General features: G+C 37.5%; 1 protein-coding gene across 1 annotated transcript in view; it reads left to right on the forward strand.

Annotated features, from left to right (window-relative positions):
- The first annotated feature begins 314 nt into the window (after positions 1–314).
- Positions 315–18768, forward strand: part of LOC122145867 (serine/threonine-protein kinase mTOR-like) — a 71208-nt gene continuing 52754 nt past the window's right edge. The window contains 5 exon segments of the mRNA XM_042761449.1: positions 315–440; positions 1406–1543; positions 3162–3287; positions 6875–6990; positions 13059–13176. Of these exon segments, the coding sequence (XP_042617383.1) occupies positions 315–440; positions 1406–1543; positions 3162–3287; positions 6875–6990; positions 13059–13176 (624 nt within the window).

Here is an 18768-nt window from a genome sequence, read left to right on the forward strand (position 1 = left end):
GTATTCATTTGGAAACCAAGGTCCTAGAGTCCTGGAGGAAGGGTGGAGAAGCTCATAGCCCAAGTTGCTTGAAAGTCCAGTGTTAAGTTTCCCACAGTCTGTGATGATTTGGGCTGCAATGTCATCTGCTGGTGTTTGGTCCATTGTGTCTTTTTTGAAAACCAAAGTCACTGAAAAACCCGTTTACCAAGAAATTTTTGAATCACTTCATGCTTTCTTCTGCTGACCAGCTTTTTGAAGATGCTGATTTCATTTTCCAGCAGGATTTAGCACCTGCCCACACTGCCAAAAGCACCAAAGTTGGTTAAATGACCATGGTGGTTGGTGTGCCAGCAAACTCACCAGACTCACTGAACCCCAGAGACAATCTATGGATTATTGTCACGAGGAAAATGAGAAATAAGAGGACCAAACCGTGTGCAGATGAGCTGAAGGCCACTGTCAAAGAAACCTGGGCTTCCATACCACCTCAGCAGTGCCACAAAACTGATCACCTCCATGCCACGCCGAATTGAGGCAGCAGTTATTAAAGCAAAAGGAGCCCCTACCAAGTATTGAGTACAATTACAGTAAGATGAAACATACTTTTCCAGAAGGCAACAGTTCACTAAAAAATGTTTTTTTTTATTGGTCTTTTGAAGTGCTATAATTTGTTGAGATTAATTTTGAGTGAATTTGTGTGTTTTTGTTAAATGTGAGTCAAAATCATCACAATTAAAAGGACCAAAGACTTAAACTACTTCAGGCTGTGTGCACTGTTTCACAATTTGAGTTGAATTACTGAAATAAATGAACTTTTCCACGACATTCTAATTTATTGAGAAGCACCTGTATATTACTTGGAAATAAAAAAAATCAAATAAAATGATTGCAACATTAAAAATAGCATGACATTACACATCCAAAGTTCTTCAGGTTTGAAGTACTTTTAGTCCCAGACTTATCGTCCAGATCAATAATTAGTGAGGGTCAGCAGATATGATGAAGACATAGGTTTCATGCTGTTAATCTGCAGTGTTTAGTAACTGTATAGTTATTTGTTTCATACATGGTCTAATTACACCTGACGAGGTGCTTCTGTCACCAAATTAGAAACATGGATCACCATATGTATTTACATAAATTTTATTATTTAGTGGGACCAGTTTATGTTGTGAATAGTAGTCAAGCAGGTGATAAACAGGTAGACGAATTATGTTAGAAAGAAAAATTCAACCCCACCACCCGATAAAAAAAACACATGCCATTGTGTGAATTAAATTATGAGTGTAATATAATGTAGTATAAATGAATCTGATTACATAACATCTAGATTATATGTACTATGTGTCCCACTCACTGACCCAGAACTGAGAGACAAAGTTTACAAAATTAAATGCTAAAAATGTGTCTTTCTTTTCTTCAGGGTTCCACCCGCATCAGCGTATTGTGGAGGATCTGGCAGAGGATCTTGATGGTGCGCTCCCTGGTCATTAGTCCACATGAGGGAGGATGGAGAACGTGGTTGAAGTACGCTAGCCTCTGTGGAAAAAGTGAAAGACTAGTAATGAACAACACACTTATCTTCATTGCAAGCTATAACATGAACTCCTTCATGTAACACATTGAACATCAGTGACTGACACCGCAGTCATTTCACAGAAGGAAAAACCCTCTTGTGGACGTTTTAAATATCTTCCAGAATGTGTTGCACAATGTTTAGAACAGAGAAACTACCGTAAACTAATGAAAATTAAAAGCAATAAGCCTCAAGAAGCCATGGTTTACACTGATTTTAGAACTAGTGATTTAGAATATCAGTCAGGCAACGGTTGTTTTATAAAATAAACACAATTCAAAGGGGGCGTAAACTGAGAAATCAAAATTCCCCTGCTTGTATTGACATATAAGAGTTCATTGCACTATAAAAGCAGTGTAAGTTTTCAAAAAGCAGCTTTTATTTAAACCAAGCTACCAAAACAACTCTTTTTTTTTTTTTTTTTTTTTTTTACTTTCTCCTCTTTATTATTTAATAGAAATTAATGCATCAGTGTAAAAAACTGCCTATCAGCGCCTTCTTCTTCATCATCACCTCTTCAACCCCAAGCACTGCTGTGTTATGGATAGACTAGGATCATTTGGACTAAAAATAGGAATGTTAGGAAAGTGGCTGTTTTATTTTCAACCATGTAAATGCTCAGTCAGACATTTTTGTCGCTGGTTTGTTTATTGCTGTTTATGTGTCGGTTAAATCAAGCCAGTTACTAAACAATGAACTTCACATTGTTCCTCTTAGGGCCGTAGCATTGAAATCATCTGTTATTTAGATATGTTGATAACACAATAATTATTTTACCCAAACAAAATAGTTATTTTCAATATAGCAACTTTTAGCAGAATGCTTGCCCAAGCAACACATAGGTTGCAGCAATTTCAATGTGATGAGATCACATTAATGAGGTTTATAGCGTATTTTACACACAATGATCTACCACCAAGGGAGAACCTTGTCATGTTAAACCCACAAACCCTGACCTCTTGCCCCACATACATGACCTCATGTGTCTTGGACCTGTGACCTGTAGTGGTGATCATAGGAGCAGGAAGTCGATGGATTTGAGGATGAAACACAGATAATAAAAGTACTGTTCTTTGTGGACAAAAAGCCCTGGTGGGATCAAGCTTATATTACTGCCTCAATTGCTGCTGATTGACGTGTTTATTTACAAAGTGCTTGGTTTCTAAACAGATTGCCTCTTTGTGACCCGAAGAGCTTCAATTCTTGGGGTCAAGCACTAAAGATTAATGTTCTGCCTGATCTCCAGACAAGCAAATTAATTTATTTTGGTGAATCTTATGTGACATTTTAGATCAATAAATATTGGCACTGAATTATAAGTGCACTTTTTTTTTCTTTTTCTTTTTTTTTTTTTTTTGTGATCCTGTTATCGAAGTCTTACTTATTTATGAATGTGTAGTAAATATCCTAATTCTGTTGAAAATGTTTGCAGTCTTTGAAGGCCATTTTCTCAAATACAAGTTTTTATGACAGCTGCCATTTCATGTCACTGAATTACATTTGGTTTACAGATGTTTTATTTAAATTGTGACGACAATTTGGAGAGATAATCATTTGAAGCAATATTATAACTGAGATTCTTTGTGTATTCCTCAGGCACTAGCCCATAAAAACCCTCGTTCTCCTGCTGGGTGTGGATCCCTCCAAACAGCTCGACCATCCCCTGCCTACCGCCCACCCTCATGTCACCTACGCTTATATGAAGTACATGTGGAAGAGCACTCGCAAGGTATACACTTCAGGTGCTCTTGAAACAAGGGATTCCCTTCACAATGCCCCTGGGAAGTATTTCCATTCATGTTCAGTCAAGTACAGATACTTTCCTGCTTGTATGTGCAAAAACGAAAGAGGTCTGCAATATCTGGAGGAAAGCCATCCATTAGCATTCCCATTCACCTTAAAAGCAGTTGTTTTATCTGACACATACAGTCCTGGAAATATATGACTTGCATGCTCCGGTCTTGGTTCATGGGCGCACAGTTCTACAGCCAGGTGGTTTTGTGGCATTGACTAATCACATAGTCATTTAGAGTTTACTTTTGCTTGCAAAGAATTTTAATTTGTCAGAATTAGGCCCACAGGCCCCTCGTTGCATAGTGTGTATTAAGCCCCTTGGCGCATACAACACAGGAAGACCCGTAAAGCCTGTACTGTCCCCTAGGGCCCCATGGCCTTTTATTGTAAAGACTAGGGAATCATAAGAACAAATACTTACAATGTCTATCAGATGAGATAAAGCAGCTCAGTTTAGCTCTTTTTGAAATGCTGTGATGTGTTAATATTTTTTATATTATGCAAGATGTCAGTTACTTGTTTTATGTTGCATAGGTGATAAGTGATAGGGGTTAAGACTAAATCAAGTGAGACTTATGGCTATATATTTAGTTTGTCAAACAGATTAATTAACATGACTGTAATAGGTTTTGGGAAATTCCTGTCAGTAGCCTGTCACATAAGAGCAATGAAATCACTGCTTCATGAGAGGACTCCTTCAAAAAATTCCCTTGATTAGTTTCTCCTTGCTTAAAAACATCCTTGTTTTTTAAACAGAAAAAAATCTTTCTGTCTGTGACGATGTAACAAGACGAGTGGAAAGGTCGCTTGGCTTTACCTGCAGCTTTCCATTTTCCCAGTCTTACCTCTGTATTACTCTACTGTGAAGAGCAGTCACCTTTTCCTTAAGAGTATTTGACAAATGGACTTGGTCCACTATTACATGGTACACTATATTATGTCCAACTCCCATATAAATTTATCTGAACTTAAATAAACATTACAAATGTAAGTAATAGCAGGTCAGTCTCTCCCTATTGTTAACTTGAAATTGCATTATTTACTTGTTTGGGGTCCTGATTAGCAAGATTTTCAAGGATATTTATTTACTTGTTTATTTATTTATTTTCTTTCTTTTTTAATGTGTAGATTCACATATCTGCATGACTATATTCTTACAATAAATATTTACTTTAAGTAGATTTGTAAGTTGTACAGTCCATGATAAGTACTGTCACAACACAATGAAATGTTTAGAGTACTAAAACTCAATTTGAGTAGGCAAAGTATGTGTTATGAAGGAAAAAAGTGTGTTTTGCTGTTTTAAAAAATTAAGGCGCGTCTTTACGGAGCCCCTTAATGGACATTGTGGTGTGAAAAAAAAATTTTGGGTGGGAGGAAAAAATATTTTTCAGATTTTTTTGCGTTCTCTCACAAAACTTTTGCAATTCCCTCGAGAAACTTCGCGTACCCTCGCAAAACTTTTGTGTTCTCTCATACAACTTTTGCGTTCTCTCGCAAAGATATTTTGCATTCCCTCGCAAAACTTTTTCGGTCTCTCGCAAAACCAGTTCGGACAAACACTTCCTGTTTACTTTACAGCTTGTAATGGTTCATACAGTTCTATACGTTCACAATGGAGCGGTTCATAGAGTTTTGTTTTGAACTTGGATGAAATAGTCAGTGCATGCTTATCAAGGCACAGTTTTGGGATTTTCTAAAACGCTTAATGTAAAACATTGGATGACTAAATTCAGTACACACCTTTAATAATGCATTAATAAAGCATACAGACAAGCAGAATAGCCCAGAATATGAACCATAACCCCCGTAAATTGCCCTTTAAATGTATCCCTCATAGCAAGAAAACGCTTAATTAATGGACTAAGACAATTGTATAAAAAGGTTTATTAATAAATTATATTTGTTTATTAATAAATTAAAAGCAGGTAATCCCAGAAGAACATAAGCGTTTTCCGTCCCATAAAGAAAATACAGCTTAATGAAGACGGTGATTAAAAAAGATGTATTCTGTGTACATGCAAGCAGATGAGCCCATATGAGCTGAATTGCATGTTTTCTTCCCCATAGAAAACCGCACTTAACATGGCTTAATATAAGAAGACCGTGATATAAAAAGCCCACATTTTATATTTTATTAAAAATATACTACAGGCAATCGACACAGTAATCCATTAAGCCAGTGGTACTCAAACCTTTAACAATGGCAATACCCCCTAGGGCATTTAGCCTAACATTCTTCTTCCACTTAGACTGCAGTCACACCTTTTCCATTAAGGGACAATATTTCCCCCCTTAAATTGATTTTACAGGTGCATTTTTACTGTTATGGAGGCAAAGTTTTTCTAGCCTTATTAATTGTATGTCATGTTTTATGTTAATATTAATATGAACATATTAATATTATTATTAATAAGGTTTTTAATATTACAATTACTATTAGAATAATAGTATTTATTAGGCCTAATACTGAATTGGGCCTCCAGTGTAACTGTTACAGTACATTAAGCCACATTTACCATTTTAGAATGTCCCAAAACTGTGCCTTAAACTATGAGCAAAACTGGCTGTTTTTGAATTTGAATCCAAGTTTGAAATAAAACTCTATGAACCGCTCCATTGTGAACGTATGAGCAGTATGAACCACTTACTTACAAGTAAAGTAAACAGGACGTGTTGGTCCGAACTCAACTGGTTTTGCGAGAGAACGCAAATATCTTTTGCAAGATAACGCAAAATACTGTATCTTCGCGAGGGAACGCAAAGTTTCTCGAGGGGATGCAAAAGTTTTGCGAGAGAACGCAAAAAAAAAAAAATCCTCCCACCCCGAAATTCTTTTTCCACCACCATGTCCCTTTAGGGGATCCATATGTCTTGGCATTTCCATTCAGTGTTTTTTATGCAATATCCCAAAATGTTAAAATAGGTGGATGAAAACGTAGCTAATGATGACAGAATTTTCATTTTTGGGTGAACTATCCCTTTAAGAACAGTATAATTATGTCACATCAACATACCATTATACAGCTTGTTACTGGAGTGTTATGTTTGTGAGAGATTACATAAGTAGTGGCTAAGTACCAGGCACTGAAAATAAACCAAAAAAGAGAGCCGGTCCCAATCCACAGCACAGCGTTGTGTTAAAATTCCTGGCATATACACACATAGAGCCATCAGCCTCACTCAAATACTCCTGTGAAGAGAAAAAACAATACATAAAATAAAATTGCTAAAACATTGAATTGGTATTGCAAATTGCCACATTAATAGAAATTACAAAACACAATCAGTTGTCTGTTGAATGACCTGCTGTAAATGTTGGTACTGAATTGATGTTACTGAAGGAAAAGATCTGCATTATACAATGATCAGTTTAATGAAGTCTCAAAAAAATCGGGTGTTATGGAAATGCTCATGAGTGGTAACTGGCAGGAGCCATCGCCGTTGTTCCAGGGAATTGGTCTGTTTAAAAAGAAGGATTGCATGATATTTAGGCATTTGTTCTATCTGCATCTCTCTCAGATCGATGCATTCCAGCATATGCAGCACTTTGTGCAGGGGATGCAGCAGCAAGCACAACACGCTATTGCAGCAGAAGACCAGCAGCACAAACTGGAGCTGCACAAACTGATGGCACGGTCAGTACGACTTCCAACCATATGCCCACACTCTTAGTTGACTTTACTCAAAAATTGCATGCACACACATGCTAACGTTATAAACTGTGAACCAACAAAAGCACCAATTTAAATGCTTATTCTGTGAACCAGCAGAAAAAGCATGTTTTTTTTTTTTTTTTTCTCAAACCATTTAAGCGCAAACCCAGCCACACATACGGTTCTAAAGATTTAATTGGTTATATCAGTCACAGTACCAATTGCATACACAAACAGATGCTAACCCCTTAAACCCTACCTTCACCCTGACGTTAAGCATTTGTAGCACATTCTGATAGAGCATATTCTGAATCAGCATTAAGGCTGATCCACAATTTAAACTTCCTCAAGTCAAAAAATATCACTTCATCGCGGTGTTGCCAGAAGTTAGCTTTGAGTGCATGCAAACACGCACTCAACATGCTCATTTCGCGCGTACTGGTGTGCACGCCAATTTTTTTGTAACTTTCCGCGCATGCATGAGTTCAGGGCATTCTAGCCGAACATGCACGTCTGTGCTGGCATTTGTGTGAAACAGAAGCAGTTGATGTGAAGTTCAAACTCCATCAGGTGCTTTTTGACGCTTTGATGGAAAAGAATACTTAGTTTTATTAGTATATTATAAACATAGAATTTGAATTAATATAAGTTTTATTTTTATTTTATAAAAATAGAATTAGAATTCATTTTAGATACTAATTATACATTATTTGCTTAAAGTTGTCTTGTGTTTGATGCAAAATAAAGCCAATAGTTTAGGTTGTTTTTTTAAGTTTGTACATAAAGAAATTATTAATTCATTAACTCATTCATCACAAGACATTTACAAGCAAATGACACCTTCTCACACATAATCACCCATGGTTTTAGAGGACAAATACTCCTGTGAACACAACAAGTATAAAAGCCTCGCCCATGCACATAATCATGCATAATCATGCAAATAAAAAAGTAGCATGTTAACACTAAGCTAACTTTAGTGTTTAGCTGACTTGTCACTGGACTAGTCTTTTGTGTACTCAGTCATCCCTGAGAGATATCTACATTTTTACACACTAACCATTCCACTTTCAATCTACAACTTTAGCACTCAACAGCCAGGACAAACCAACTCTTCACATAGGACTCACTGCTCAGACATTAGGCCCCTCCCTTACCTTACAGAAGTTATCTCTGCTTAACGTGATCATTGTTCTGAATATTTGTACTAAATTGTGTAAAACAACTGATTTAGTAGTGACATTTTTACAAAACATGACAAATTAAAACATTTGTGGCTCTTTTCTAAAACCCTATTTTGTTCTTTTAATTTATGTATTGAATGAAATTGATGTTTTTATAGTATACAATTCTCTTGACTTTTTTCATCAGCATTAGGGGTGGACCGGTTCAACTTTCTCACGGTTCGGTTTGTATCACGGTTTTGAGATTGTGATATGTTTAGGGAAAAACTATACTGTCAAATAAAATTAAAAGAAAATAAGAATGATCTAACTACAAGCAACAGCACAAATTAAAACAACAGAGTAAAGATAGAAATAAAATAAACAGTGATTTTTCAGGTTTATTAGGTAGGTCTAACATTAGTTTTTAGGTACAGAAATTGAATAAAGTAAATGAAATGTAAAAGTCCCATTCCTAGTTTCTTCGTCTGCTGTTATACATCTGTTCTCCCTGCTACGTGTGTGTCTTGCTCCTATGTCTCTTTATTTGGATGAATAAAGATGGTTCCATGTTGAAGTACTCCTCGATTCCTTGTTCCTACACAGTGGCACTAGCCGAATTGTGACAGAACAGCAGACCAAATTGTAAGCAGTGCCCCCTCTTCCCGCATTTATTTTCCGTTTTCCTAAAAGTGTTTGATTTTTTCCCTGTGTGTTCCTCCATGTCCCTAAATGGAGGAATGAGCCTTATTTATCACCGTGGCTCAGACGAGCCCCAGCCCAATCTTGTTTGCGAGGCCGTTTGTGCCACTCGACCTCGCTAGCTCCCTCGAGGGGGAAACCCTAGAGATGGTGTTCCGGATCGGGACGACATACCATCGCCCTGTGGAGCTCCCAGACACCACCTACTTCAGCTGGAAGGAGGCAGTCATCTGGTGTCTGAAGAGCCTCCGATCCGGGACACATCTGCCAGCAGCTCCGAAGTCAAGCCCCCCGCCATCTGCAACTCATGCAAGTTCACCGACCATTAATATGGCAAGCCGTGCGAACATTAATATGGCAAGCCAAATGAATGTTTAAGTGGCAAGCCTGCCAGTCCCAAAGCGCCCTCCAGTGCCTGCTCTTCGAAAGCGCCTTCCAGAGCACCTTCCAGTGCCCGCTCCACATGAGCGCCTTCCAGAGCACCCTCCTGTGCTCGCTCCTCATAAGCGCCTTCCAGAGTTTGCTCCAGTGTCAGCCCAGGCCCCAGAGTTTGCTCCAGTGTTCAGAATCAAAATCAGATTGAGCTTTATTGGCAGGTATGTTTACACATACGAGGAATTTGTTTTCGTGACAGAAGCTCCACAGTGCAACATAATGACGGCGACACAAGTAAAAATCACATAATAAAAGAATAAAAAATACAAATAAGTTGGTAAGGAATGACAGTATACAAATTGACAATTGTATGTGCAGTTATGTGCAGGTATTTGGCCAGACCATGCCTTTTGCCCCCAATCCAGAAGAAGAAACTAGGTGTTAGGAGAAGGGTGTCGGCCTAGCCCCAGAGCATCGCCCAGGAAGGGCACTGATCCCAAGTTAAGCCCAGGATGGGCTCCTGTTACCGAGTAAAGCCCACGGAGGGCTCCTTATCCCCACTTCAGCCCAGGAAGGGCTCCTGTTCCAGAGTTAAGCCCAGGATAGGCTCCTGTTCCCGAGTTAAGCCCAGGATGGGTTCCTCTTCGCCAAGTCAGCCCAGGGAGGGCCCCTGATTCCCCCTTTAGCCCAGGGAGGGCTCCAGATCCCCAGTTCCACCCAGGAAGTGCAACGGATCTCCAGTTAGCTCCAGTGTCAGCCCCAGTGTCGGCTCCAGCCCCAGAGCTCACTCAAGTGCCCGCTCCTCAAGAGCACCCTCAAGTGCCCACTCCTTCAGGATGCCTAGTTTTCCCCAAGAAGATTTTTTTTTTTGGCTCCCAGAGTCCATAATCCCAGGTGTTTCCTATGTGTTTCCATTAGTTCCAGGTGTTTCCTCATCTTCCCCTCATCAGTCCTGTGTATTTATAGTGAGTCCCATTCTTCGTCTGCTGTTATACATCTGTTCTCCCTGCAACGTGTGTGTCTTGCTCCTTCATCTTTTTATTTGGATGAATAAAGATGGTACCATGTTGAAGTACTCCGACGTCTCCTCGATTCCTCGTTCCTACACAGTGGCGGTAGCCGAATCGTGATAATATATGAAGTTACTGTATCTGGGAGCTCGTCCAGATTGGTGGCTGCAGCTTCAGAAACACTCCAGTCAGTTGCAGTCATTAGTCCATCTTTTAACAGTCCTTAAAAATTTTATTTAGTCGAAGTAATGCAGATCGTTAAACATCCAAATGCTCGCCTATCATTCATCCACCATAAATATGGCTTATCATCTGAAATATGTAAGTAGCAGCAACATTACATGGCCGCTCAATCTAATGTTGACCTAGAGAAATGTGTGCTATTCAAGTGTCTGTGTGGAGTGTTGAAGCTGAACAGTAGCGCTCACTGCAGGACAGATGGAGGCGCTGGTGCGCTCACTAGCTCTTAAAATACTCCATAATTTTTGGTCATACAGATAAGAGTAATACATCTTTCAAATCTGTGAAAACTCTATGTTTATTTGTGTGCACTCACAATAACAACAAAACGTGCTTTTGTAAAAACAGGATACACTTTCTCCCGTCTCGGTCTATAAACTTGAGCTCGAAACTCTAAGTATATCTTTGCCTTACAGACATTAAAAATATATCTATTTTTATATATAGAAATATAGTGAGTAAAAATGTATACTTTAAATTAACCAATTTGAATATATAATATATATATACACCGATTATCTAATAATTTGTGTGAAACATGCATACAGGCGCATCCACTACTGTGATGACGAGAAAGCACTTGTTTATCAGTGAATTATTAAAATGTTAATGCAGCCTCCTTACTGTTTTTCCCTGACACATTCATAATCATAGCTTCTGCGATGTGCTGTGGCAAGCTTTATGTGTGCGCTTGAGCGATCAACAAAATTTGTAGGCAATTTGCTGCTTATTAATAGTTACTAATATAAAAGATAATCCAAAGTATTGGGTAAGATTAAGGGATCTAAAATTTGGTCATGGACAATACGGCATTAATGTGCTTTATAATAACTAATAAACAGCTAATATGCTAGTAATATGCATTCTAATAAGGAGCTGGTTATTAGCAAGAAGTGATCCTTAAAATAAAGTGTTACTATTACTGATCTGAATCCAGATTTTCAAAGGTTTATTTCTCTGTAATGTTCTCTAAAAATTACTGCAAAATACTCTAATTTTAGTTGTGATTTAATGATAATAATCTTTGTCTGCTGAAGTTTGCTTCACATTTGTGTCAGGTATAAATTGCAGAATGGTCCATCAGTGTCATTAATGCCAAATTGTCAGTGGTTCTTGCACAGTATGAATTGCTTTTTATGGATATTTATTTATTCATTTTGGAGCCTTACATATATGATCAATATGAATTGCTTTTTATGGATATTTATTTATTCATTTTGGAGCCTTACATATATGATCAATATGAACTGGTTATATATAGGTTTAAATGTGGCTTGAGTACCCCTCTGACACATCAAGAATGGGAAGGATGTATAAAGAATGTATAAGACTTTTAAAGGAGTCATATGACCTTGCTAAAAAAAACATTATTTTGTGTATTTGGTGTAATGAAATGTGTTTATGTGGTTTAGGGTTAAAAAAAACACATTATTTTCCACATACTGCACATTATTGTTTCTCTTCTATGCCCCGCCTTTCTGAAACATGCCGATTTTTAAGAAGCTCATCGTTCTGAAAAGCAAGGTACATGCTGATTGGCCAGCTATCCAGTGTGTTGTGATTGGCCGAATACCTCAAGCTTGTGGCGGTAATGTTACGCCCCTTACCATACTGTCATGCCGTGTGATGAGACAAAACCAATAAAACCTGTTACAAACGAGGCATTTGTAGCATCCAGTGGGGACATAATTACTGATTATAATGACTTATACTGTCTTTTTACATGTTGCGTTACCTATCGCGCCATGTAAACATAAAAACATGTCTTTATTTGTGATCGGAGAAGAAACGACTAAGAACAAGGTGCTGCTCTACACTGCTCAAAAACTTGCATTTGAATCATCAGTGGCAAATTATTTAAATATGAAAACATACTTACAGGCTCTAAGTCAGCATTATTTGTCAGAACAGATTTGTAGGCTACTCTCCCAGGAAACAGTCCTCGTCCTCCGTAAAATGTGTTGCACACATCTGAATATTTGGTTTGATCTGTTCTGGAACAGTTTTGTAAATACATCTTAACCACTGGTTTTTAGTTGTGTCCTCTTTTGGAAGGCCAAACAAAGTATTTTCGCTTTCACAACGAAACACAGCATCTCCACTACATGGCAGCGGCAGCAACAGTACTACAGCGAGAATCAAAGTTATGCCTTCTTTCTCTTTGCATAAACATTTGGGCGGTGTAATGCAAATCTTCCCATATAGTGATGTAGATATGTGGGGGCATGTTTAAACGAGGTGTTTTTAGGAGGGCGTGGACGAGTCTTAATTTTTATAAAGAATATCTCTTTGTGTTTGAGACTTTAGTCTTTGCAACTTTAGGGATCTTATCTATGCACAAACAGCTTTTAACACTCCAAAGAGAAAGGAAAACTTGAAATCGCATCAAAAAAAACAATCAAAGATCTTTAAGAATGTTTAACGTTTAAGAATTTCATGATGGAAGTTGATAAGATCTTCATGCGAATGAATTTTAATGACTAATTGAAATGCTGTGTGCTACAGAGCTTGTCGAAAATGGCCTTATTAAATTTTTCTTCCGTGTTTCTCCTCTGTGCAGGTGTTTTCTAAAGCTGGGGGAGTGGCAGCTCAGCCTTCAGGGTATCAATGAAAGTACCATCCCTAAAGTGTTACAGTATTACAGTCACTCAACAGAGCACGATCGCAACTGGTACAAGGTATGTTAACTTCCCAAGCTTTAATGTATATGGGTGAATATCATTAAACCTATCATCAATATGTACACACTGTCACCCCAAAATCTCTTTCTCATTGATGTTCTTTAGATGTTTATGATATCATGATGCGTAAATGCTTCAAATGTTAAATAATACAATTTGAGACCATACCGAAATACAGATCACTTTTAAATTGGAAGTACAGTTTTAGGATTTTTAGAAATTTTAGGAAACACTTAAAACAATTTAGAAAAAGATAAAATTAAAAGTGAATGATATCATATTCTAATCATATTAAAAGCAACATGTTATTGATATGCGAGTGTAATTTTGCTTTCATACAACAGTTAATAAATAAGCAGTTACTGAGCAACTTATATTTTAATGACATTGCAAGTCTGTTTTTGCTTGACCAGTGAAAACAAAACCAAAGCAAGATCAACCATAATACATCCCTGAGCAACAGAAGTATAAACTATGTTTCATTTCTACTTAAATCAGTGTTTTTGAGCAATTGAGCTGAAGAGACATGTATTGTTCAACATGTAGTTCAATTTCTGATTTGTGAAAAAATGCTCAACAACTGAGCAGACAGTAGAATCTTCTGTTTCAGGTTTTTGTATTACATTACACAGTGAATTCATGACAGCATTGATAAAGCACAACTCCCTAACACCTTCAACATTCATGCATCCCTATTGAAAAACTTTTACTACCACCCATCCTGTGGTAACCAAGCGCTTCTTTTCCTATTTTAAGTAATTGTTATAATTAAGTAATTGTAGAGTCGTGCAGTTCAAGTCTGAGTCAATTCTCGAGTCATTAATTATGAAGTCAAAGCAAAGTAATTTTCTTCATTTAATCAAGCAAGTCATATAATTGCCTTGTGCGAAACATAAAAACATGATTCAAGGAAAACAATTCAAAATAAACATGATTTATACAGTTGGGTGTGTGATATACAGTAGTGCAATAATATGGATGCAGTTTTGCAGCAAAATGTATATTTTTTAATAAAAGATAAACAACTTACAGGAATAGTCCATGTTTAAAAATGTATCTTATAAACAGCAATTCTGTTTTACAAAATAACAGCAATATATATATATATATATATATATATATTATTATTATATATTATATATGTTATAATATTATTATATTATTTTTTATGTATTATTATATTTTTTAACAAAGATCTTAAATTTAATCTTTTTGTGTTAGAGTCTATCAACTTCTCGATTTTTCATTTTTTTTTTCCCTTGCCAAAGAGCTCTAGCTCAAAATGCAAATTCGTTTAAATGGGAATTTATATAATTAATTATAATTAGTTGTAATCAGTTATTTATTGGGCTGGCAGATTTGTATGATTTTGTGATTAAATGTAATTATGGTAACAGGAGCATAATGCAAGTTATGAAGATGAAGACACCAATATTCAGGACATTAAGAGATGATTATTTAGATATGAAACCTGATACAGAATAGGTTTGATAATAGGCCATGCATAAAACAATATACAAAATAATATATAATACAAAATAATACCCTGGGGATATGTAAGTTCATTTTAAAATGGTTTGCTTTTGGAATTAAGTGGAGATAAGTCCTTTTTATAGGATATTTTATAGGATAAGTTTAGTCATCTCGATGCCTGTGTTGTCTCGCATGGCCACCCATCCACATGGCATCCCTTTGATGTTGTGGCAGTTGTCACTATTGTTATGGCTAATGTCAGCAGCGGGATACAACACTGAAGTTAGGTGCAGATGCTATAGACTGCTCAAAGTCCCATGTTTGGTCCTTTCCTTTGATGTTACAGTGTGAATAATCAGTAAGTGGTTATTACGACCCATAATCCAATTGTTAATCTGGCAAGGCATTATACTGGGCTTTTACAAAATTTTCTTCTTCTAAAGCAATCACCTTAATAAAATCATCCCTATAGGCCCTATAGCTTCATCGTCGGCATGGTGTTTTTTGGGGTGATGGACAAATGAAGAAAACAAGAGATTGTTGTCATATGCTGCAATTGACCTATCAGTAAGTCCCTCCCCTCGAACGCAGATGAGCCAATGGCAGTCGAGTATCAGTTGCCCAGGGAGCAGAACTCGGACAGCTTTAGGTTTTCAGCGCCATAGAGGAACATTGGAAAATCCGAAGCTTTCATCGGTTTGATGGTTTTTATGCTACAAAAATGGAAAACCGAGGTGCCTGGGGTACTTGAAACACTGATTCTAGGTATCCCGAGAGGATAGGCAACAGAATGTATTTCATTACATTTCTTAAACCCAAACAAATCAGCAAAAATGTCCCTAAACATTTAACCCCAATCCCAATGAAGACGAAAACGATCATTTTCTGGTTGCCATACTCTCATTAAGTTACAATTTCCATCTGCTCAAGCAGAACGTTAATGTCATCTTGTTATATCCCTGGCTTATACTAACGTTAAAAGTTAGTGAGTTAATGCTATTACAAGCCTAAATAAAGAACTGTTCTCACGTCATGTACAGTGTAAAGTCAAGTCAAAAATACATAAACAAAGGTCTACATTTCAGTGCCCTCTCCATATTAAACTGTCTAAATGTAAATTTATTTAATCTTTCTTTGACAGTGTTGTCATTGTGATCGTAACGACCATAACATGAGACTTCTCTTTGCATTGTGATCTGTATTTTTACATTATTTATTTTGAAATATTTTATATGCACCTCCATGTCATATTTAAGTCCCACTTAAATTATGGTACTTCCGTGTCCAAAATTTATTTACAATAATTTACATTTAGTCAATTAGCAGACGCTTTTATCCAAAGCGACTTACAAATGAGGACAATGAAAGCAATCAAAATCAACAAAAGAACAATGATATAAAAGTGCTATAACCATGTCTCAAAAAGAGTAATGCAGTACACGTAGCAAGGGTTTTTTAAATAACATAATAAATAAAAAGAAAACAGATTGAATAGAAAAAGAATAGAGGAACCTAGTGTTAGAAGTCTTTTTTGCTTTTGTTAATTGTGTAATAAATTAAAAGAAAACCGATAGAATACAAAAATATTAGAAAGCTAGTGTTAGTTTTTTTTTTCTTTTCTTTTTTTTTAAGAATAGTATTAGAATAGAGAGTGCAAGAGTTAGAGGGTCAAATAAAGATGGAAGAAATGTGTTTTTAGCCGATTCTTGAAGATGGCTAAGGACTCAGCTGATCGGATTGAGTTGGGCAGGTCATTCCACCAGGAGGGGTCATTAAATTTAAAAGTCTGTAAAAGTGATTTTGTGCTTCTTTGGGATGGTTCTAGAGGGCACATAAGTCTGAAGTAATGAATTTAGGTAAAGGGGTGCAGAGCCAGTGGTGGTTTTGTAGGCAAACATCAATGCCTTGAATTTTATGCAATAGTCCAGCCTGGACAGAACAAGAGCTTGAACAAGGAGTTGTGAAGCATGTTCCGAAAGAAAGGGCCTGATCTTTTTGATGTTGAATAAAACAAATCTGCAGGACTGGACAGTTTTAGCAATGTGGTCTGAGAAAGTCAGCTGATCATCAATCATAACTCCAAGGTTTCTGGCTGTTATTGAAGGAGTTATGGTTGATGTGCCTAAATGGATGGTGAAATTGTGATGAAACGATGGGTTTGATGGAACCACAAGCAGTTCTGTCTTGGCAAGGTTGAGTTGAAGGTGATGGTCCTTCATCCAGCAAGAAATGTCTGTTTGACAAGCTGAGATGTGAGCAGCTATCGTTGGATCATCAGTATGGAATGAGAGGTAGAGTTGAGGATCATCAGAATAGCAGAGGTATGAAAAGCCATGTTTCTGAATGACAGAACCTTATCATGCCATGTAGACAGAGAAGAGAAGTGTTCCAAGAACTGAGCCCTGAGGCACCCCAGTAGTTAGATGTTGCGACTTGGACACCTCACCACTCCAAGATACTTTGAAGGACAAGATACTTTCTGATAGATAAGACTCAAACCACTGGAGTGTGGTTCCTGAGATGCTCTTTGCCAATAGGGTTGACAGGAGGATCTGGTGGTTAACCATGTCAAAAGCAGCAGACAGATCCAGCAAGATAAGTATTGAGGATTTGGAATCCGCTTTTGCCAGTCTTGGGGTTCAACAACTGAGAGTCTCGGTTGAATGTCCATTTCTGAAACCACACTGGTTGCTGTCAAGGAGGTTGTTCTGTGTGAGAAATGCAGAGACTTGGTTGAACAGAGCTCGTTCATGTGTTTTTGCAATTAAAGGAAGAAGGGAAACTGATGTTTTTAATTTTATGATTGAAAAACGTGGCAAAGTCGTCAGCTATTAGAGTAGATGCAGGAGTGGGAGGAGGAGGAAAAAGGAGTGAGGAAAATATTTTAAAGAGCATGCAAGAGTTAGACGAATTGTTAATTTTGTTATAGTAGTATGTCCTTTTTGCAGTGGAGAAATTAGCAGAGAAGGAAGAGAGGAGTGACTGATACACATTAAGGTCAGTAGGATTTTTGGATTTGTGCCATACCCTTTGAGCAGCCCTGAGCTTAGAATGATGTTTGCGGAGAACATCAGATAACCAAGGGGTTGAAGGGGTGGTATGGGCTGGCCTGGAAGACAAGGGGCAGACAGTGTCTAAACAAGATGTAAGAGTGGAGCACAAAGTATCAGTAGCAAAACGATTTATCTTTTGATGCTAACAGTTTTGGGGATGGAAGCGAAGATGAAACCATAGCAGATAGTCGTGAGGGTGAGAGTGAGCGTAGGTTACATCGAAAGATGACATGTGAAGGGGTATGTGTTGTGTCAGGAACCATGTTGAGGTTAAGAGTGAGGAGGAAGTGATCTGAGATGCGCAGTGGAGTAACCAGTACATGATCAGTGGAGCAGTGTCGTGTGTAAATAAGGTCCAGTTGGTTGCCTGATTTGTGAGTAGCAGTAGTGGACACTCGGTTGAAATCAAAAGAGGCAGGCAGAGTGTGGAAGTCTGCAGCCTGAGGTTTATCTAGGTGGATGTTGAAGTCTCCAAGCATAACTAGAGGAGTACCATCCTCAGGAAAGGTTGAGAGCAGCACATCTAATTCATCCAAAAAGTTACCTAGTGGTCCTGGGGGTCGATAAACAACTACAAAATGGATTTTAAGAGGGTAGGTAATAGTAACTGAATGAGATTCAAAGGAGCTGTTGATACCCAAAGATGGTAAAAAATTACATTTCCAGTCATTAGAGATAAGCAGACCAGTACCTCCACCTCTTCCAGTCAAATGGGGGTAGTGGGAAAATGAGAAATTATTGGAGAGTGTTGCAGGTGGTTTGATCCAGGTCTCTGTCAGGGCCATGAGATTTAGCTTTGAATGACTAATAATAGAAGTAATGAAATCGTCTTTGTTTACAGCGGACTGGCAATTCCAGAGACCAATAGAAAAAGAAAGTAGTGTATTAGCAGACATAGGCAAAGTGTGCAGGTTGTTAGGATTGCGCCGCTTACAGTGTGTGAAAAGTGGTTTGCGAGTTGTAGTGATAGTAGGAATCTGGAAACACATAGTAAGAATTGGTTATAAAAACTGAAACAGAAGTGAAACAATTAGTAGGTAAAAGGATGAATCAAAAGCGATAT

Source organism: Cyprinus carpio, chromosome A8 (genome assembly GCF_018340385.1).
Source record: "Cyprinus carpio isolate SPL01 chromosome A8, ASM1834038v1, whole genome shotgun sequence".
NCBI classification, from domain to species: domain Eukaryota; kingdom Metazoa; phylum Chordata; class Actinopteri; order Cypriniformes; family Cyprinidae; genus Cyprinus; species Cyprinus carpio.